This window comes from Puma concolor, chromosome B2 (genome assembly GCF_028749965.1).
Source record: "Puma concolor isolate L17-30 chromosome B2, mPumCon1.1.hap2, whole genome shotgun sequence".
Taxonomy (NCBI): Eukaryota; Metazoa; Chordata; class Mammalia; order Carnivora; family Felidae; genus Puma; species Puma concolor.
Genome location: NC_141671.1, coordinates 124109651 through 124133652, shown reverse-complemented (window position 1 = coordinate 124133652; position 24002 = coordinate 124109651). Strand labels below are relative to the sequence as shown.

General features: G+C 35.2%; 1 protein-coding gene across 11 annotated transcripts in view; it reads left to right on the top strand.

The window, feature by feature from the left end:
- Positions 1–24002, top strand: part of AHI1 (Abelson helper integration site 1) — a 209471-nt gene that overhangs the window by 109464 nt on the left and 76005 nt on the right. For all 11 annotated transcript variants that reach the window (XR_015251561.1, XR_015251562.1, XM_086707930.1 and 8 more), the window contains one exon: positions 16291–16346. Coding sequence is in view for 9 of the 11 variants with exons in the window: in XM_086707930.1 (XP_086564056.1) it covers positions 16291–16346 (56 nt within the window). In the remaining 2 variants the exon portion in view is untranslated. The remainder of the gene's footprint in view (positions 1–16290; positions 16347–24002) is intronic.

The window sequence follows — 24002 nt, the reverse complement described above, 5'->3', positions numbered from 1 at the left end:
TGAGTATTCCACAATTTTGACATCTTTCAATTGCTAGATACTATTTAGTTTTTCAGTATTCTAGTCAATATATCTGTATTTCAAGATGTTGACCACATCTCTGTTAATGAAAAATATTTTTAATTCATGTTGAAAATAAAAAGTCAAATAATACTCCATGTTAATCCAGTTTACTCATTCCTTCCATTGATGTACCTGCACATATTTCACATCCCTTCATTTCAATCTTTATGTTCTGTGATTCTGTGAAAAGTGATGAAATTTAAAAACGAGCAATCATTTTTTATTTATGTATTTTGCTGAGGGTGGGCACTGCTTAGAACCAAGGAAGCAGTTCCCATGTTTACTCCCTTGGTCAAGGGGGGGGAAATGAAATACCATTTAGAGCATAAAAATAATAATTTTTGTTTCCTTTGTAAATTCCAGCATCCCAGAGTAACTTTTTAAAAAATTAAGTCTATGACAAGACATAATTCAGTTTTTAAACATTTTAGTTTCTGTCTACCAAAGGCTCTAGAAATTTAGAGGAAGACTCTGGAAATTTGGAGGAAGAGGACTATTTAAATTAAGTTTTCATTCACTCTTAACTCAGTTAGGTTATGCTTTATAAGACTATATTCAGAATAGTCCTAAGGTTTCTCTCAGACTAGCCTAAGTGCATACTTTTGAATTTTGTGGTTTAGTCAGTTTGGTCTGGATAGTGAACATTCTATGATATCATAGAATTTACTGGTAATGTTTTCTGGAAATGAATATCCATCACTTATTGAAAATGTCAACTAACGATGGAAATTAGGTTTAGGAACTGGTCCTTCTGGTAATGATAGAGATGTCTAGATAATGTTGATTTGTATTTTCCAGAATTTTAAATGTGTGTTTTCAGGAAGCTTTTTCCTTGAATGAAAAGTGAATGAAAATGTAAAGAATCACTCTTTGTGTTGTTCTTAGTCAGCAACTTGCCTCCAAGTCTGAGAGCAAGGTTGATGACAAATATGGCAACTTAAGAAATGACTAGATGGAGTGACTGGTCATATTTTAAAAATAATTTAAGAGGCTTTTACATTGTAAACGTTCAATAAGTAAAAAGTAGAACATTGTCCTAATGTTCTAATTTCAGGCAATTTACTTTTTTTTCTCAACTTTCTCCTCTGAAAAATATTCAGCTATAATTTCATGAAGAGTAAAAATTGAGAACGTTTTTTGACTAGTATCCATCTTTTTTAACAGAACCAGAAATACTGTATTTTAGTAGAAATATCCTAACAGAACCTGTTAGTTTAAAAAAATATAAAACTTTTGTATACTTTATCAAAAATTAATTCATACAGTTCATCAACAATTGCTTTTGGAGAACTTACTGTGTGACAGGGACTGTGCCAAACCCTGGCAGAACTGGAAGATAAAGGACTGCCCTCAAAGTCCTCAGAATAATGGGGTTAGGTTCAACAGCAGATAAGCATAAAAACAGTAAGGGAATACAGACATGAAACAGTTTGCTCAAACACATTATCCTTGTGAAATGCGCTTAGTTTCATGGCTCTGCTTAGAATTGTGTGTCTTCTATTCAGTATAAAACAGTATTGTCTATTTAAAACTTCTCCCAACGGTAGTTTAGAACTAGGAATTTGAATTTTGATGCTGACCTTTTATAAGGCCAGTGTATCACAAGTCATGTAATAACCTCCATTACTGTACTGTATCCTTCAAATCTGCCTCCTGAGGGTGTTCTGGGAATAAATGAGTGAATATTTATAAAACACTCCAGTTTCTTTTCTTTCCTACGAATATGTGTGAGTGACTGTGTGTGTGTGTGTGTGTGTGTGTGTGTGTGTGTGTGTGTGTGTGTGTTGTCTACACCTGACTTCTTTTTGAAAAGAGTCAAGTCACATCTCACAGCTACTAAGCTCTGTCAAAGCAGTGTAGCAGATGTTCTATTTTGGCCAATTCAGAGTCAACCAAATGTGAAGTGTTTTTATTTGGTGCAGGGATAGGGGTCTCTTGTGTTTCTTTTTTTCCTTATTTCCACTTGTGTAGTAACGTTATGAGGCTTGATACTTAATGCCTTCTCAGTCTTTTAATCTGTATATTTTCAAGTGATGATTTAACATTAACAACTAATGTTAAAGGCAGTTATTAATGCACAGTATAACAGGCAAATTAATTTCCTTAATATTCATTAAACTTTTATAGGGAAAAAGTTGATATAGCAACATCTTTTTTTTTAATAACATCTCTTTGCCTTGAGTTACGGAAAATGTCTTCTAAATCATCATGCTTGTGTTTGGAATCTTAGCATATTACCTCTCCCTAGTACTTAAATTATTTGTTTTATAGATAGACCTGAGAATATGACTTCTCACCTTCCTACATTCTCGATAGCATAACAGTGTAATAGATGAAAATACTTTTTCCATTAATTCTTTTCTCATTTTAACTTTTTTTTTGGAGACTTTTGTTCTTAATTCTAAAGGATGTTTAATTCTTTCACATGCAGATACTGGGAATGCAGCATTCATTCATACATTCAGTAAATACCCCATGGGTACTTACTTTATCCCAGGCACTATTATAGGTGGTATGTGAATGTATAAGTGAACAAAACAGGTAAAAATCCATATCCTTGTTCAGCTTACCTTCCAGTGAGAGAAGGAGACAATAAGCAAATAAATATAGAATAAATAACAAGCAAAGGAGGGAAGGGGGTTAAAGTGAACTGGGAAGTGAGGTTATATTGCTGTTTTAAATAGGGTGGTCGAGAAAAAAAATGTCACAAGGAAGCTGACAGTTGAGCAAAATTTTGAAGAAAGAAAGCCATGTCGTCTGGGAGAATATCCCTAACCAAGATCTCAAGTCAGAGATGTGTGTGGTGTGGTTCTTCTCTTGAAGAACAAAGAGACCAGTATGGCTAGAGTAAAGGGAACGAGGGGAAAAGTAGAAGACAGTGAGGCCAGAGAGGTAGCAGGGGGCCATATTGCACAGAATCTTGTGTAAATGAAGTGCAGAACACTGCCTGTTCCCTGGTGCTGGCAATATTCACAAGAGACATCTTTTTTTAGTTTCTTTTAATATTTATTTATTTTTGAGAGAGGGAGTGAGCACAGCTGACGGAGAGAGAGGGACGCGGGACAGAGGATCTGAAGCGGGCTCTCTCTCAGCAGAGAACCTGATGCAGAGCTCCAACTCACAAAGCAAACCATGAGATCATGACCTGAGCTGAAGTAGGACGCTTAACCAACTGAGCCACACAGTCACCCGAGATATATTTTTAAACAGGAGAGGTACGTGGAATCTTACAGTTTGATACTGTCTAAATAAGAAAAATGAACAAAATGTACTGGAGTGTGTATATGATGTAGTTACAAATCCTCAGAGAAGGCACTATTTAATTGTTATCAGATGAGAAAACTAATAATCATAAAAGGTGTTAGTGCATTCCAGCTAGGAAAGTCAGTTAAAAGGTGATTTTTAACAATCGAGGTGGGAAAATGGGACTGAAGTAAGAAGATAAAGACGTTTAGGGGCGCCTGGGTGGCTCAGTCAGTTAAGCGTCCAACTTCAGCTCAGGTCTGATCTCACTATTCGTAAGTTCAAACACCACATCGGGCACTGTGCTGATAGGTCGAAGCCTGGAGCCTGCTTCAGATTTGTGTCTCCCTCTCTCTCTCTCTGACTCTCTCCCGCTCACACTCTGTGTGTCTCTCTCTCTCAAGAATAAACATTAAAAAAAATTTTTTTTTTAAGAAAATAGAGATGTTTAAATCATTAAGTGTTAGAGATTTGGAATGTGAGTGGTAAGGAATAGAGAATTTGAGGGTAACTAATGGCTTCTAATTTTGGTGAATAAGTAGATGGCAGTCCATTAACAAAAATAGGGAGATATCTAGAAATACTGGGGAAAAAAGGTAATGAATTATATTTCTGATATATTGAGTTTGTGATGCCTGGAAGACATTCAGAGCAAGGTATTAGTAGCTTGCTTATTCATTTGGACCGCATTTATTAAATATCCTGCTATGAGTCAAGCCCTGTCCTAGGAACTAGACTGCATACTTTGAAATATGGGCTTGGAGGGGCACCTGGCTGGCTCAGTCGATGGAGCGAGTGACTCTTGAACTCAGGGTTGTGGGTTCGAGTCCCACATTGGGTGTAGAGATTTCTTAAAAATAAAATCTTAAAAAATTTTTGAAATATGGGCTTGGAGCATAAGTAAAGATTAAGGAGTCAGTGGCCTATGTGTAGTCTTGATGTCCACAGGAGTTAATGAGATAAGCTGGAAGAGGCTATTAAATGAAAAGAGACCAAGAGACTAAGAGCCATTAGGATGATTCCGAAATAGATAGCTTGGATGTTCACTAACCAGAAGACAGAAAAGGAAAAAAAAATGAGGAAAACAGGCAATTGCATGAAGCTTCTTTTGGTGCTATATGTTTTCTTTTTTTTAAATTCTTCACTGCAATAATAAATTTGAAAGAAAAAAATGCCTGAATTATGATAGTTTACATTTTATCCTTTTTGTTGCTGTACTTTGGTTTTCAAGAATCTGTAGTATGACTGCTAAAATAATATTAGTCGTAGAGACTTACAGATACTAAATTGTATTTAAAGGATTTTACACACACAGAATTGTAGTATTTTGGCTTTATCTATATAATAAATATGTGACATAATTATATTAGAAATATATCCTTACTATTCTCAGATTGAATATGTAGAAATATGCATGTCACAAAGGGTATGATTTGAACAGACCTTAATCTCCTGTTAAGAGTTTACTGAGGATGTTTGTCAGATACTAAAAATTGTATGCAGTTTTTTGTAGTAAATAACTACTGTAGAATTTTAAGTGATTGTTGGTTAGGACAGTTAAATTATTTGGGCATCAGTTTACAAGTTAGAGATATGCTAACATTATATTCTCAGTGGATCAGTGAATTTAATTTTTTATTCGTAGTTGGGAATAAATAGCACAGATTATTAGAGACTGAAGGATCTTCCCAACAGGTGTGAGGCTTAAACTGAAGCACGGAAAGACTATGATGGCAGGGCTGTAACCAAGAGCCGTATTGTCTGGTTGATGCCGTCCACACTGTAGAGTTACTCTCTTTTCCCTGCTTGCTTTGTACTTTTCCAGAAGCATTACCAGTCTCAGTTTACCAGTCTCAAATGTTAGGGACCCCTTACCCTCCTTTCCAGTGTTTTACCTACTCATTCGTGTTTACATACCCTTGATGAGTAGGTCACTACCTATTTCCATAACTAACACAGGAAAAAGCCTACTGATTTGTGGTTTTGTGTATTCACTGTGCTTTACCTCTGTGGTCTGCGTAGATATCCAAACTTTGTAGACTCGGGGCCCTCAGCCTTTGACGTTTCTGAGTGTGGGACGGTTTTTTTCCTCTAATGTATGAAAAGTAAATTGTTCAAAGAATGTTCCCTTTCTGTAATCTGAAATATGTATCCAGTAAATAAAGGGCTTCCCATGCCATCCTGAAAAAGTCCAATATAAAAAATAAATGTTAACATTTTACTAGGCTAGATGAGGAAAAGTCATTTTAGGATTTGCATTTATTAAAAATGTATTTTAGATGAATATTTAGAAAAATATGTAGAATATGGGATGACTGTACCAGTGGAGAATCTGCAGCCTGTTTTGCTGCAGGATGTTTTTAACTCTCATTTTCTGTATATGTGTTTTCAGTCATTCAACAGGCATTTATTAAATATGAACTGTATGACACATAGAACTAAGCAAGTTTTCATAAACATAGCGAGTTTATGTTATGATAGAGGATTGTACAGGCATGCTAAGGGAGGGAAGAGCTGGAGGGAGGTATATGAATCAGAGTGCGGTCTGAAGAAGAATATCACAGACCATTTCCTAGAGAACACAGTGTTTGACCTGAGCTTTAAAGGATGCCTAGGAAATAATTCAGCTTAGAAGGAGGTGTCAGAAATGGAGAAAGCTTAAGTACATTCTGCTTAAAGAGCAGCTGGGGGAATGGCAAGGGTGAATGACAGGGGGGATGGTTAGTGAGCCAGGCAGTAGCTACATCCTGAATAGCTTTGTGTGCCATTTTTAGTTAAGCAGTTGAGTTAAACACTCAAGAAGGGTGATTTTTATCCTAAAGACTATGCTATAGAAGAAAAGGATAACAATTTTTCCTTGGAATAGCCACTCTGGCAGTGTGGGATGTCATTGGAAAGCCCAAGTCAGGGGGGTTGGTTAGGAATCTATTCCAGTTATCCAAATGAGGAGAAACAGTCCAAGTTAAGTAATGGGATAGAGAGGAGGGAGCAGGGTTTATATATATGTACATGGGTATGTATGCCATCTGAACCCACACACATGTATATGTATGTATGGGCATAGTTTTTAATAAAAATATTTTTATGGTATGATAAAGTTATTTTTTACCTCAGGTTGTATGAAGCAAGCCATTAAGTTTTCTAAAGCAGAACTCATTATTAGACTATCTGACCCTTCATACAAATATTTAATTATAATGTTTAGTTTAGTTCTACATGTATTTGAGGGCTATTGAAAAAATATACAAATATACGTTACTTTAAACATCAAAATAAACATTCTGATACTGTGTGTGTGTATGTATGTGTGTGTGTATATATATATATATATTTCAAACATACATAGTAGGCCAGATGCAATTTGAAGTATTTTTTCCTATAGTTAATTAATTAATTCTCCCATCAACCTATGAGATACATATTGTTTTCCCTGTACTGAATGAGGCAATGGAGACACAGAGTGGAGAAATAATTTGCCCAAGGTCACATAGCTAATCACTGCCAGAGCTGGTCTTCCGAAACATACAGAGTAGTTCCAGAGTCAGGATTATTATGGATAAATATTATTATTTAAATTGTCCTTTGAAATGTTTTTTCTCTAATTGTAAAGGGGCAAAAACTAATAATAGAGAATTATAGATAACTGATACCTCTGATTTGGGACAGGGATTTGCCATGAAAATTATTTCTCAATAAACAGATTTATTGAGTGAAGCTATCAATATGTAAACTATAAATACATATTATAGTAGCTTTTTATTCATTTGTGCATTAATTTTGGAGCTTTTTCTTATTTTTAGGAAGACACTCCATTAAATTCAGAGTTGGGAGAAGTGTTTTCATTGACTGTTTTTAAATAATGCTGAGAAATTTTTTCAGTGAGAACCTAAGCCCTGTTTACTCTGCTTACGTGGAAGATTTAGCAATATTCAAAACCATTGACTATTTGCTTGCCTGCTATATGATCATTAAATGTCTAATAAGGGTCTATAGTCCTTTCCCCAAGTGTATTTTGAAGTTTTTTAATACCACAAAAAAGTTGGAAACAAGATAAAATAAAACCAAATTTGCACCATTTGCATCTTCCCTTCAAAACCTTCATTCAAATATCTGTTAAGAATAAGGATATTCTCGGGGCGCCTGGGTGGCGCAGTCGGTTAAGCGTCCGACTTCAGCCAGGTCACGATCTCACGCTCCGTGAGTTCGAGCCCCGCGTCAGGCTCTGGGCTGATGGCTCAGAACCTGGAGCCTGTTTCCGAATCTGTGTCTCCCTCTCTCTCTGCCCCTCCCCCGTTCATGCTCTGTCTCTCTCTGTCCCAAAAATAAATAAACGTTGAAAAAAAAAAAAAATTAAAAAAAAAAAAAAAAAAAGAATAAGGATATTCTCTATATAATCATGGTACCATTATCACAAGGAAAATTAACACTGATTCTATAATATCAAATAAACAGTTCATATTCACATTTTCTTAATTCTATCTAAAGTATCTTAAGCAGTTTTTTGTTTGCATGCTTATTTGTCCAGCATCCAATCCAGAGTCACACTTATATTGGTTGCTATGTCATTTTAGTCTCATTTAATCTCTGTTAATATACTCCTTTGGTGTTGTTGTTTTTCATGACATGGACTTTTTTGAAGAGTCTGACTGAGCCAGTTGTCCGGTAGAATATCCAGTGTTTTGTTTTTATCTATTTCACTGTGATTAGATTCAGGTTAAACTGTTTTGGCAAGAACACTATAATGTGTATTTTTCTGCATCATGTCAGGAGGCATGGAATGTCAGGGTGTTCCATGACTTGTGTTGCTAAATTTAATCCTTGATTAACTTGGTGAACACTAGATCTCTCTGTGGTAAAGGTAAACTTTTCCCTTTGTAATTGCTGAGTGGGTATTCTGTGGGCTGATACTTTGAGACCATGTGAATACCCTGTTCCCCAACAGCCTTACTCAGCGGTTTCAGCAGCCACTGATGATCCTTACTTGAAATAACTATTAACAGTGGTTGGTTTCTAATGTTATGATTGGTTCTACATTTATTGGCTGGTGTTCAGTCCAGGGGCGCATTTCCTTTTCTTCTTGCCTGTCTCTTTTGAGTATTGTGAATTTTTTTCATTCACTTTGTTGTACTTCTTCACTGTCATTTTCTTTGTGTTGCTGAAACTGTTCCCTAATTTGGGAAGGAGGAGCCCCTTCATGTCCACTCCTGTGTCCTTTGATACGAACCAGGTAGCTCAGAGTATGTGCTGCTTGCAGTGTCCTAGGTTCATCCTGTATTTGCCCTCCCCAAAGCTGGAATCAGTCAATTCTCCAAGGAGTCCTGGTACTAGTTTGTGGATAATGGAATTTAGAAACTAAAATTTGGGGCTGAGTACACTCATTGCTGTTGGGATATCATTGCTTCTAAGACTTTTTTTCACTGGACATATCTAGGAAATCAAGTCTTAAAAGCTCAGTGAATTCATACTGTGACTTCCAATTTAAATTTTAAATCACCCTTATTAATATTTGTATATTTTTGCTTTCCATAATAGGGAAACTTGTCATCTGTCAGTAATGTAGGTTGTAAATATTTTCTCCAAGTTTTATATTTGGCTTTTGATTTTGCAGCACAAAATTTGAAGAAAGCTTTTCTCATTGGGTTTGTAAAGACATTCACTATGATTTTTCTTCTAATATTGGTATAGCTTCATTTTTAGCATTTAAATATGACCCATTAAGAATTTCTTTTCCTAGTGTATGGTGTGAGGTATGGATCAGTTCTTTTTCAAAATGTACATTGCATCCCAACACCATGTATTAAAAAGTATCTCTTTCTCTTTGCATGTAATTTCCATATGTAATTGGATCCTTTTCTGAACATTTTAATATATTCTACTGGTCTACAGGTCTATTCATGTGTCATTACCACATTGTTTTAATTGCAGAGACTTTTTATAATATATATTGATCTTTAGTAGTGTTTATTTCCCCTCATTGCTCTTTTTATTCCCCAGGATTTTTCTAGGTGTTCTTGCATATACTTCTGTATGAATTTTAGAGTCAATTTGTGCTGGGGCAAAAAACTTTTTTTATTGAAATCACACTAAATTCATATATTATGTTGGAGGGAATTGGCCTTTATATAATGTTACATGTTCTTGTTGCAGAATAAGGGGTGTCTGTTTGTTCAGGGCTACTTTTATGTCTTTTAGAAGTATTTTAACATTCATATTGTTTTGTACATTTCTTGTATTTATTCAGGTATTTTATCTTTTATTTTGCTCTTATAAATGAGGTATTCTTTGTCATATATCTTCTAGCTAGTTTGAATATGTAAAGGATATTGATTTTTGTATATTAAATTTTATATTGTGCTAACTTCCTGATGTATTGTTATTGATTATGTTACTTTTAGCAGTGATTCTTTTGAATTTTCTAGTTATAAAATTATATTATTTGAAAAACAGTTTTACTTCTTTTCTAGTTCTTAAGAATGCTTGCAAGCTCTGCACAACTTGTATGTTAAATTTGCCTTGAAAGAACACTACCTTCTAAAACTATTTTACTGGAATATAGTACATTTTATTTCATTTTTTCCTAGTCAAAAGTAATCAAAGCATAATTCTTTCTGCCTTATATAGAGATTCATGATTTCTAAAACTCAAAAAGGATGCATAGTTATATTGTTGCATGAAGTGAATGGCTCCTAAAAAGGGGTCATGAAAGGGAGAATCAGGGTTCTCTTGTCCCTAGCACAGTGCCTTGTGCTTAGTGGGTAGCCCATAAACATTTGGTGATGATACATAATATTGCTGTATATATATTCTGACTCTAGAATTTGGCACATATTCCTGCCTTTTTGGCTTTTGCAAGAAATTTCATTATCTTGGTTTTTTTTCCCTTTGATCGTGAGTTGAAGGTGTGTGGACGTTAGGGAAACTGTAAAATATATAATTCCACTGTTTGAGTCAGTCAAGTACAGAGGTAAATGTCATGCTCTAGTTTTCTACAAAATAAAATACCTAACCATCTCCCAAAAAGCGTAAAATGTTTTCCATTATCTTCTCTAGAATGTGTAATATCTGGAAAATTAGGAAAATTTTAAAGTAACACACTTTAGTTTTACAGTAAGTTTAGATACATTACCAGAGAACATAGTAAATTAACATTTTTGAAAGCAGTCCTAGAAGATTAACTCAAACATTCTGATAACTAATGCACACAGGTAAATATGTATTATAGCACATGAACTCAGTGGATATGGCATAGTTTCCATTTATTCATTTCAAGAGTTGGGGGTCTTCTGGGTTTTAAGCATTTGGACTAGGCACTGTAGATGCAAAGATGAATAAAATCAGGGCCTTGCCACAGGAGTCCAACACGCCAATGGGTCTGGAGGGTTTGTGACTCATACACGTAGGTTTCAGTCATGGTACTGCTGCTCATTGGTTGTGTGACTTTGGGAATGCTACCCATCTTCCTATTTACTTTCTAGAAGCCACTATTGTTTCCTTCCTTTAAAATAGAGTTATCTTCATTGCTTGTTAATTAATATCTTAAAATTCTTAATAGTTGTTGAGTTTTGTTTGTTTCGTTACATTTTAATTTAAAAGACCCTCTCATTCTTATTCTTCCTTTGTCATCAGTGGCACTACCAGTTCTAGAAAGTTATTTGGTCATGTTCAGGTTACTGAAACTCCTTATGAGAGTTGATAGTTTTCTTTGCATGCTCATGGTTTGTGTTCCCAACTATACTGATAGAGGTCTTAGCTATGGCAAAACACGAAAACACCCACCTGCCGAGGCACAGGGGTGAGCTCCTCTCAGGTCTCATCAGTTGCAAGTTATAGTCCTCTCCCAGTGGCTGGGCCTGGAACCAGACTCCTCCAGTTGTGTAGGTCCCTTTGCATGTAGGCCCTTTTAGATCCACTGTGCCAAGCTCTTGATACACTAAAAACATTAAACTGACAAATATAGGCAGTTAGCATTTATTATAACTTCTGCAGGCTGAGAGACCTCAGTGAACTTTAAAAAAAACATTTTGCCTACACCTTTGGAAGAGACCGGCTTTCCCTGCATATGTCCTTGCTTAGTACCCAGGAGAAGAGAGGCCTCCCGCACCTGCCCCACCCCCATTCCTGACACATTGGCATTGAGATCCCAGGAAAAAAACTTGATCTTCTGATATACTCTCTAGGGTTTGCCATCCTGTTTGCTTTCATCCTTGTAGGCCTCTAGAAAGAAACTAAGCTAAACTGTATGATTTCAAGTTTTAAAAGCATTAGACAAAGTAAAAAGAAGATGCTTCCTCAGAAGATTAAGTACATTGGTTATCATAAAGATAAAAATTTTGAAGGTAAAATAGAATGAACTGCTAAATTTACAGAAGTAACAGAATAAAATTTCTCTAAACAGTTGATAAAACTCTGCCCATTAAAGGGCTTATCAAGTCCCAAGAAAGGTTAATTATAGCCAAGACACAATTTGATATACCCTAGTAAAATTTCTGATTTTCCAGATACAGGGAAAATTTCACAAGCCTGTACATAAAGGAACAGGTTCTTTACCTTAGGAAGAGAGTTGAATGTAAAAGTCTCGAAATCTGGCTGAGAGTGGAGTAACCTGTACAGACAACTAAGATAAAGGATTTCTTATCCAAAAATCAATTACTCAGATTTAGAGGGAGGAAGTGATCTTATTTTTAGATATTTAATAAGTAGATGTAATAAGTAGATTTAATAAGAGATTAAAGCAACAGCCCAAGCCTAACCCAGGCTAACTCCTGATTTGAATACAAAGATCCACCCTTCACCATAGCTTTCAAGAAGAAGAAAGAGTGAGCCCTTTCTGGGGAAGCATGCTTTCTCTCTCATTCTCTACCAATTATATATCTAATAGGTCTAACCTGCAGTCAGAAATATGAAGCATGTGAATAAGCAGGAATAGGTGACCCATAATCAAGAAAAAGAACAATCAGTAGAAGGATTGGAATTCGTAGACAAGAACTTTGAAATAACTTTTATACATATGTTAAATACTTTTTGAGGAAACATGGGTATGATGAATAATTTCAGCAGAGAAATGGAAACCATAAAAAAAAAAATAAGTGGAAATTCTGCATCTAAAGAGTATAATAGATAAAATGAAAAGCTCATTAAGTGAACCTAATTGCTGATAGTACACATTGAAAGAAAGGATCCTTGAACTCAAGGACATAACAATAAAAATCATCCAAATCGAAGCACAGGGTAGGGGAGGGAAATAACAGAGCATCAGACCTGTGTGACTACATCAAATCATCTAAACATGTATAAATGGAATTCCAGAAGGAAAATAGAGAAGATAGGGTAAAGAACTAATAGGCCAAGAATTTTCCAACTCTAATAAAAGAAAATAACGTAAAAGATATAAAAAGCTTAGCAAACCCCAAGAATATATATAAGTGAAACCTCACCTAGGTACATTTTAAATAAACTGAGGAAAATGAAACCTAAAGAAAAGATCATAAAAGCAGCCAAAGGAAAAAATGCATGACATTCAGAGAATAATAGTAAGAAATGATGGCCTTGTTCTCATAAGAAACAATGGTATAAAATCAGTAAAGTGCTAAAAGACAATGGCTATCAACCTAGATTTCAATATCCAGCAAAATTAGCCTTCATACATGAATGCCTGCTAAAGTCTTTACAGAAAAAAAAAAAAAAAAAAAAAAAAACAACCAGTCATCCACAGATTTACACCGTGAGAGATTCAACAAAGAGTTCATCAGTCTAAAGGGAAATGATCTCAGATGAAAACTTGGATCTGCATGAAGGAATGAAAACACTGGAAAGGATCAGCATATGTGTAAATATAAAAAGCTGATTTTTCATTCTTAAATACTACTGTTTAAAACAGTATCCAGGCAAAATGTTGTGGGGTTTATAACATATGGAGGTAAAATACAACAATAGCATAAAGGGTGGAAGGGTAGATGGAGTAATACTGCTTTGAGATATTTATATTGTTAGTAAAGTATAAAATCATAATTCAGGGTGCCCTGTAATAAATTAGAGATACATATTGCAATCTCTAGCCACTAAAATAAAAAAATAAAGATGTGTAGCTAACAATATAGCCATTGGGGATATAAAATGGAATAGTAAAAGTATTTGATTATTTCAAAAGAGTATGGAGAAAGGAGAAAGGAACAGAACTAGATGCAACAAAATAGCAAGATGGCAGACTTAAACATAGCCATATCAGTAATTGCATTAAATGTAAATAAATATCAAGAAGCAGAGATTGTCAGACTGGATAATCTAGTGGTAAATATCTATTGACATATTGATTTTGTTATTTGGTAGATTAATTTATTCTACAGATGTAATATTAAGTTCATTGTGAGGTATTTGGATTTTTAAAATATACCATAATAAGTTGGACCTTTTAACCATATTACTGCATGATTAATTAGTGAACAAAAATTTAATTTAGAAGAAGTACAAACAATTGTAGTTTCATTTTTTTAAATTGTTTCCCCAAAAGTTAAGTGTATTAGTTAGCCTCCAGAGAAACAGAACCAGTAGAATGTGTATATAGATCGATTTATTTTGAGGAATTGGTTTACACGATTATGCAGGCCGGCAGGCTATCAGCTGATAGCCTGGAGACCCAGGGAAGAGTTATAGTTCAAGTCCAAAAGCAGTCTGTTGGCAAAATTTTTTCTCTTTCAGGGAAAGTCATTCTTTTTCTTAAGACCTTCAACCAACTGGATGAAACCCTCTCACATTACGGAGAGCAATCTCCTTTACTCAGAGCCTGTTGATTTAAGTGTTCATCTTATCTAAAACATACCTTCACAGAAACATCTGGAATGTTTGACCAGATATGCAGGACTGTGGCCTAGCCAAGCTGACACACAAAAATAACCAGCACAGCAATCTATTTATTAGGAGCTTTCACTTATTATCATACCTTAATGAAAGTGAAATAACATACAAATGGAGACTTTTTTTGGTAAACTGTACTTAAAATAGTAAGCTGTTTGGGAACATTTTTTCTTAAGCTTATTTTGTGTATATTCATTACTGAAAGCTCGAACAAACATGTATTAATTGTATTTCCAAATCATATTATTTCAATTGGCAATCTAAATTTAAAACTAAGGTTATATCTTTGGATAATCCACTTTAAAAATTTTTAGTTTCCATCACCTACTTATCCTGAAATTGAAACTGTAAAATACGTAGCCATTTTTTCTTTGTAATTGTATAAGCTGAAGATGTAGATTTGGTTTTTATTTTCAACATCTTGAAGTTACTTTCTTAATGGATAAGAACTTTAAAATTAGTAATCAGCCTAGGTCAGTTTTATAGCAGTCAGATTACAATAGTGAGAACACACATGTAAGATTTTGCTAACTCTTGATTAAAAGCCTGTGTCATGCCAGACTGTTCTCAGTGGATGCAGCCAGAGAGGGTTGTGGGGAGTGTGGGCGCTGGGGAAGTGGGGATTTCACCATTTGTTCTATATCTTCAGTGTTACTAAAATCTACCAGTAAGAGTCAGCATTATCTGAACATTTTCTAATATGTTTACTTGGGGTTTTTAAAAATTTTTTATTCAAGACCAGTGTTACTCTATGAATAAAAATGTCTTTGCATAAAAATTACTTTAAAGATTTTGTTACTTTTAATTTGCTCTGTAGTATTTTTTCAAATACAGAGTATTTGTATTTCACATTTGTATTTCAAATACTCTGTATTTGAAAAAATACTCTAGTATTTCTATATACTAGAGTATTTTTTTCAAATCCTCTGTTTTACTCGAGTCTTGAGGTCAGAAATTATAATTTATCCTTTATAATTCGTCTTTTATCACTGATACCAAATAGCCACTTAGTAAATATTAGTTGATTGTATAAGGTAGTATACTGCTTTATACTTCATTGGCTAATTATAGCTGAATTTTTAAAATGAAACAAAAAAATTTTTAATCGTGTTTCATGGTACTTTGTTCATTTTTAAATATTATTTCACAGTGATAAAAAGTGATTGTTTTATGATGCTCTCACATAATCCCTTATCATACTTGACGAAGAATGAGTTAAATGACTGTAAATGGGAGGAGCTATTGTTTCAATCAGAAATTGTGCTAATTGCTCCTAACAATACTTGTAGTTCTTACTTCTAAGCAGCCTTGCATGTGAAAGCCTGTATCATTATTTGAAGGAACTAGAACTATTCTAATGTCCTAACTCACCTGTTGGTTTGCTGATGGACAGAGATTATAAAGTAAATGAGACCCACACCTGTGTTCATTTTTAACCTGAGCTAGACTTTGAACCAGTATCTTTATAGATGAGATGCAATGTGTTATATCCTTAAAAGCTGTTTATTACAAAGAAATGCAGGAGAGGACATTCGGAACAAAAAGATAAATCCACACATGATAAAAGGATTTTTCTCAAGTTTAGCAGTCAATATTATCATTTTAAAGGAGAGAATCAGGGGGAACTTTTTTTTTTCAGACACTCCATGGTGATTGAATAAATAGAATATGACATAGTAGGAAGTCAAGTGATCAAAGAGAAATTCAAGTAGATTTATTTATTCTTTATGAGAAAATAAGGAAGTGATTCCTTTTACAGCCTTTGTGATATTTCTGTATGAAAACTTGATGACCTCAAGTCAGAAATAAAAATTTAATGGAAGAACTGCAGCAGAGTGGAGATAATGGTATAATTTTTGAGCCAAGAGCAGGATATGGACACATCTTAGACTATTGCTAAACACCTCTTGAATGGGAAAATTTGCTCAGCTCACTTTGAGTTGGGTCTCTTAGTTAGCTAAACTCTCCAACTGTTTCTGACCAAAGAATTCATGATAGAACTTTAAAGGATCCTGCCATTCAAATGAGACTTTTTTCCTTATAAGCTATAGGAGTCACCTCTTACTGAGATAAATGTTTTCACAATAAAATGGATAGGTATAATCAAATATCTACCATCTTTTCTTTGCACAGGAATTATCAACATAGAAAGAAAGCCTTGTAACCATCATGTAGATACAGCACCAACGGTAAGACAGTCTATTTCTGCATTGTTAAAACTGATAAGCTACAAAATGATCCTGGTTATAGGACACAAAATGCCATTGTAGAAAAGTCTTTTGACCTCCCTTTTGCCGAAAATTATACCCCTTCAAGAAAATTAACCTCATGTTTTCTAACTTAATGAGGAAAACATACTAATTTTTGCCAATATTTGGGAAAATAAGATATGGTATCATTTTTGCAGATACTTGTTTATGTTACTATTATAAATAGAATGATTTTTAATTTAAAAATATTTTAGATTTTTAATAAGCTAATATAAATCTTCACACAAATTTATTTACACTTTTTAAAATGAGTTTTATTTTGTGCACTAGCATCATTATTTAGAGTGAATATTTTTTAATAGTAAAAGCAGGCCATCATGTTTCATTTCTCTTATGAATTACTATGCTTTATTATTATAGAAGTGAAAACTTTTATCCCTCTTCTATTACTGCCAGATAACAAAAGGCATTTAACAATTATAATACCTATTTACTATGTTAAAGATAACTGTATAAGATAATGTAGAAGGAAAACAATTAAATTTCCCTTCTATTCTCTAAATATAATATTTGAATGAAATATGTATCAGTGGCCAATTCCCACTTGAAAGATCCATAAAATAATAGAGTAAAATATATCTTATTCTTCACTGAGCATAATCTTGTTTCTCTTATTGTTCCTGTATATTAAGTCTTTTAGATACTCCATACAGTTCATCATTTCCTGTTAGAAAGATTTGGTAATGCCTTTTTATGAAAATAAAGGCAATATTAAACTATATTTGAATTTTATTGATAATATTTTCCTCACTGGCAGGTTGCCTCCATTTTCCATTTGTAATAAATTCATATGATTGAGCCAGCCTGTTTGATAACTTACTGTGTGGGGCTCTGGAAAAGTGGTGTTTGAGGAATTAAACACCACTGTAATCCTAAAAGTACTTGGCTATTGTGTGTGTTGCAGTTAAACTTTAGTAAGTATGCTAAAATAGTAGTCATAACATGTACACTGTATTCTTTAATATTTAAAAAATGCAGACTAGCAATTATGGAAAATAATTTATTTTCTCTCAGGTGTAGGTCTTAAAAGTTGAGGTGTCTGAGGTGGGGTTTGAACCCTTTACTCCTTGAGGAGAAACTCCAGGTTTTACTTTTTCTGTCGGTTGTGGGTCACTGCACTGGGGTGGGGGTTTATGGCAAGGTTGTATCTCCTACATGCTTCAATGTGGTTTTCTTCTTGTTTGCTTGTGGGGTAGTCCTCATTCAGCCAGCCTTTTGGTTTTTTAAGAGGAAATTGTTCCACATGTAGCTACAGACTTAGTGTGTCAGTGGGAGGAGGTAAGCTGAGGATCTTCCTGTGTTACCATCTTGAACTGGAACCCCTTAATGTATTTGAAAAAGATACTTACTGGATTATTTACATACTTTTGAAATTCAGTTTATTCCTATAGGCTTTCCTACAGCACCTGTGTTTCCATTTCTGGTTTTGTTGGGGTTTTTTTTGGTACATTCTAGAACTCAGAAAAGTGTAACCTAACAGTTTTTTTGTTTTACTCTGTAGGCTGATTGTAGATTTCCTTCTTAACTAAATGATGAAATAATAGAACTGACTTCTCATGAAATCATGAGAAATAATGGCATTAATGTTTACAGTAATGCCCTAACAGTCTCAGAATGACTCCAAAGAACCGAACAAAATCTAATACATAAGGGTTTAGGTATTGTTGGTCTTTTTTTATGTTTTTTCAGTTGGATTATTAAATTATAGCTCCTAATATATTAGTAACATTTCTGATCTATAAAGCTGTAAGTTTTAATATATTTGGTTTATACAGGCACACCCCAAACATGCATTGGTTCTCCAAGCCCTCACTTGAGCCAGGCTGCATTTTGGTATGTTTTTCTGAGCTCCTTCAGTCTCTTTACTACAAACTCCTTAGTTTACTAATTTACTTAGTTTACTACTGCCCCCTCATTCCAAAAAGTCCCCTACGTTGCTGACAGTTAACTTTGGCCTTTTGTCCATAACCTCTAAATAGAATCACAAGTCTGTTCATTACCCAGTGTCTTCTGGTCCCCAAGAGAGGAAAAGTCTGATTTTCACGGAAATAGTGTTACCTAATTTCCATCCTTTGTATGTGTGTGCCCTTGTTTTCCTTAAAGGGTTTAAGAGAAGAAGATATTTAGAGATAAAAGAAATAGGAAAAAGTCTGTCGGAAAACTTTAACAAAGTAGAGTATTTGTAAGTTCAAACCTGGTACTACTCTAGCCCAAAAAGGAGAGATACTCTGGGGTCCTGAGAAAAGATAAGAAGGCGGTGGACCAGGGTTTTAGAATGGCTGAGGCCAGGTCCCTGAGTGACTTCCTGAACCTCGTTCCTAACCACCAGCCTCCAGGTCACCTCTCTCTGTATGTTATCACCTCCACTTTCCTGTTGCTCCGAGAACCACCGCAGATGGTTTGGGTCCCAGAGAGTGCTAGATGCTAATTACAGCAGTTCAGCAGGTGAGGGAAATGAGACTTTTTCAGGCCTCTATCAAAAACTGTGTTTCTTGACATTCCAAATCGGAATGAACTTTTCAGTAAATCTATGGTTATGGAGGAGAGTTTGATCCTATAGTGTTCTAATGTGATGCGGTGTTCTTTAAGTATAGGTTAGCCTGAAAACAAAACCACCTCTTTGTTGTGTTCTCTCCCACTCACTTTTTAACTGTCTTGTTTCTTTTTGTTGTTGTTGTTCATTTAACACATGAGCTTTAATTTTTTTGTTTGGAATTTTTTTCTTTCTGACATTAAATAATACCTTGTGTGTTTTTGAGATGCCTTCAGTAGAAGTAAAACAGAATATCCCCACATGGCATGACCTCCTCCTTCAAAGAGAATCAAACCTCACTATTCACTTTTTTTTTGCATTTTGAGCTCTTAATTTTGTTTATATCCAACAGTATATTTTCAAGTTATTTTTTTCCAGAAATATCATGTGAGAGGTATATTATCTGAGTATCTGAGTCTACATATTTTAAAATATCTTAGTTGTCTTTGAATAAGAGTTTGCTAGGGTTTTTAATTATTTGGACATAAACTTTTCCCCTCAGAACATTATGGAAATTGATCCTCTTTTGCTTTTCTGGTGTTTAGTGTTTTGGGTGAGACATTGGACATCAGCCTAACAGTTCTTTTGCGAAGGTAGCCTGTTTTACCTACTCATATATTCAGATTTTCTTTTATTTTCTTTATACCTGATGTCCTAGTTCAGATTTGATGGTTAAATGTGTGGCTTTCTTTTTGTCCTGAATGGTAGTCACTCAAACACTTTACTATTATAGGAAAAGCAAATAAGACATTAGACAGTCATGATATTAGATTACATGAAAATAATTAGATCATGCCACTTTAAGAACGAGTTGCTGTTAAGGATAATATCAGACTCAGATTAATCAGAGGTCATTGTCTGAACCCTGCGAGGCAGGTGTAAAAGTTAGTTAATAGTTAAGTAAGCACAGGCTTGAGTCTCATATTCACTTTAAATGAAGGACTCATTTGTAAATCAGAGAAAAATCACAACTAGCATAAGGAAGTCTCTGTACGTCTTTGGTCTTATTGAGATTATTACAAACCTGCCCATAGCCTGCTATATGCATGGAACTTCCCATAGCTTTGTATGTTTTCTGTTGGAATTAAAACACGATAAGCCATGCTGAATATGTACAGAATTTTTAGTGATTTGAGAAGAATTGTTTTTGAATCTCTTCTAGTGAAAACTGGTATGTTAAAAATTCAAGCATCAGCATGGCCTATTGAATTGATTGCTGATTTTTATAGAGCTCCTGCATTCCAAACCTGTAACGCTAGTTAATGCTACTCCTTTCTTCCTCTTTTACCCAGTGATCCCACAATCCGCATTAATGAGAACAAATTTTCTTTTAACAAATGGATTTTCTGGCAGTGTATATAATTACAGCTTGCATCAGCCACAGCGGGTTGAAACAAAATCCAGGCTGTCTCATTAAGATTATACCAGTTATGGGATACTTTTGCCATCCATCTAAATATTTCATTAATTATTAGAAATTAAAATATCCTAGTCTGATTAGAAATTCATTCATTCATTATTCTTCATTTTGTAAGTTGCATTTAACAAACTTTTAATTTATTCATTCTGCAGTTATACTTCTAGGTTTTCTCAGGGCTTGATTGACAAGTTTTTGTCATGTAATGTTTCATCAGTAGTAAATTTTAATATGTTTTACAGTATTTTACTATTTTGGAAAAATATCTGAGATGTTCATGATGTTGCTTGCCATTTACACTAAACTTATCCGTAAAGGTGTTGATCTGAATCCTACAAATTAAAATTTATTCTAAGACTCTTTTGGATTCTATGATAATCTATCTTTATTCTACAACATTTTTTTTTTAAGTTTATTCTGAGAGAAGGAAAGAGAGCATGAGTGGGGGAGGGGCAGACAGAGAGGGAGAGAGAGACTTCCAAGGCTCCACACTGTCAGTGCAGAACCTGAGGCAGGGCTCAGTCTCACGAGCCATGAGATCATGACCTGAGCTGAATCCAGGAGTTGGATGCTCAACGAACTGAGCCACCCGGCTGCCCCTCTGTGACATTTTAAGTTGTCTTTGTTGTTAGGTTTGGGTCATTGTTTAGCCCACTATGCAAGTTCACAAGATTGCTATATATTCTATTATTACACACAAGTATACTATGCCTTATACATATATTTATGTAAAATTTGTCTTTCACATTTTAACATAGTACTTGGGGCTGTATATTTATGGATAAATACAGAAGTTCAAGTGAAATGCTTCTTTTGATGTGAAGAAAGCACTTTCTTTTTTTCCAGTCTGTAGAATTTTCCAGGAATTCATAGTATGCAAACTGGGGTGAATGTGCCCCTATAAAACTCATAAAATAAAACCATGGCCAATCTCTTCCTGTAGGTAATTGCAGGGTGGAGAGGGAACCGATAAACTATAAGCATTTATAACTTGTCATAAAAGAATCTGTTTCACTTATCAATAAAGTAGCAATTCAAAGCAGTCCTGTTGAAATTCGAATACAAATGCAAAATAGGTTTTCCTTTAAGATCACTTATGAGTTGTCCATAATATAACAATTTTATTAAGTATTGTAGATGTTAGTTGCTTTTCCACATGTTGTAAATTATGATGCTTCATGTAGATTTTTCCCACTAGCATACTCTTCTGACATTTATGTTTTTCTTAGACTTTTTTCCCTAATTCTCTTCTGACTTGATGATTTTTAGAGAATGCTAAATTTCAGGTAGCCAGAGGCCATAAACAAGTAGAAATGTTCAAAGAACTGAGAATATAGGCTTAGAACTCAGAAGAGAGGATGAGTTTGAAGTTCTAACTTTGCTGTGCTTCATAGAGCCAGACTCTATAGCTCTGAAGTCCAGATGGGAGAAGCAGTAGTCAGAAGGCCTGGGCAGAGGTTGTGGGAAGTCCTTCTGTCATCATGGGCAGGGAGCAAGCAGATTCTTGACAACAGTCACTCAAAAACCCCATGCAGGAAGGAGGCACATATCCAGTCTCTATAACAAGCTGAGTCAGAAACCAGTCTCCTCTTACTCACCTTCCAAATCCATTCTCCACAGAACTATTTATCCAAAAGATAAGAATGGCCATGCATTTAGGATCCTGTGGTGCACCCCATATCCTACCAGTTGAAAACTAAGCTATTTAGCATGCCATTTGGTGTCCTGCTACTACTTTTCTAAACTTATTTCCAGCTTTTCCCCAATACTCTGAGCTACTTGCAGTTCCCTAAATGTGTCTGGGCCTCTCACATTAAGTAACAGTATTAGAAGAGCGGGATGAAGGGGCGCCTGGGTGGCTCAGTGGGTCAAGCATCTGACTTAGGCTTAGGTCATGATCTCGCAGTTTGTGAGTTCGAGCCCTGCTTCGGGCTCTGTGCTGACAACTCGGGATGAAGAACGCTTGAGTTCGGAACCACATTACCTGGCGTCATGTCCTGTTTGGCTACTTTTGCTGTACATGACTTTAGGCAAGCTTCTTTCACTCTTTGTTCTTCAGTTTTCTCATCTGTAAGTAGGGATAATACCTACCTCAAGGATTATTATGAGGAATAAATGAGTTAAGATGCATTGCACCCCACTCAATATATTTTTGTATACCAGATACTGAATATTACTTCATCACAACAGATGGCCAGATATTGAGGACAAGAACATAGCACAAGCCTGAGAAGTAAAACTAGGTCAGTAATCAAAGGGAGGACACCAGGGTCCCACCTAGGTCAGGGGCATCAGGGACAAGGGAATCTGATGAAGGTTGCCACAAAGCCTGCCTGTGTCTTGACCAACCTTCTTTGTTTTTCTGTGTTCATTTTTTAAAGTTTGCTTTAGTATTTATGTACTTACTACATATTCTGACTCAAAAGGAGTTGGTATAGAAGTCCAGTTACACCAGGACAACGGGCCTAAACTGGGACTATGTTGGGCAACCCTCCATGTGTTGGTATTCATCAGTCTGAAAGTTATGACAGCCAGAGTGATTTTTTTAAAGTCTAAGTCATAATGGCTTACCCTCTGGCTTAACACTCTTCAGTAACTTCTCCTTATGTTTAGAATAAAACCCAGGGCCTGTAGGGCCTTGCATGATCTGGTCACTACTTACCTCTCCAGCATTACCCTATGATACTCTCTGCTCCGAGTTTCTCAAACACAGCCAAGCTCTCTCCCACTCACCTGTAGACCTTTGAGCATTTGGTCTCTCTGCCAGGAATATACACACCTTTTGCGTAACAGCCTTTTTCTTTAGATCCCAGTAAATGTCAACTTTTCAAAGGACTTTCCTTTACCGCTCTATCTGAAGTAGATACTCCCCGATTAGTCTTTATTATTGTACCTTGTTTTTTCCTTCTTAATATTTATCCCCATTTGTAATTTTTTATTTAGTTGTTTTCTTGTTTATCTCACCAGTCTTCCTCAATAGGATGTAGATTCCATGAAAGCAGGGACCGTGTCTGTCGTACCATTGCTTATACACTGTCATTAGATAATGCTTAGCTGAATACATGAAAATATGATGAAACTATAGGAATAAATAAGAGCAAAGAGACAGGCAGGACCTGAGGGATGTCCATATTCTAAAGGTTGGAAGAAGAACCTTCACAGAAGATGGATGAAATGAGAAGAATGTCAGAAGAGATCAGGAATAGTGTCGCATGTTGGAAGTCTGGGGAGGGTGGAAATGGAGGGAGTTTTGTTCTGTCATTCGTAGACAGAAGCTTTGGGAGAGATGGGAACAGGGCCCTAGAAAGGAAGCTAGATGGTCACACTAGGAGGCATGAAGAACTGGATGAATTCAGGAAGCCTGTTACAAGAGGAGGATGGAAAATAGAATAGCAGTTCACTCAGCCTTCTGTGTTTGTCACTGACTTACTTCACAAAAGAAAGTAGCATTTAGCAAAAAGAGCTGTCATGAGATTAATCTATATAGAGTGCAAAGTAATTGTTTTTCCATGTTCTTCAAAAGTGAAAAATGAAATTTAGGTATTTATACAATAGTATTACATTCAAAATGAATATTTCTCAGAAGAAAATGTCTAGCAATATAAATGGGGCAGGAGAAAGATGC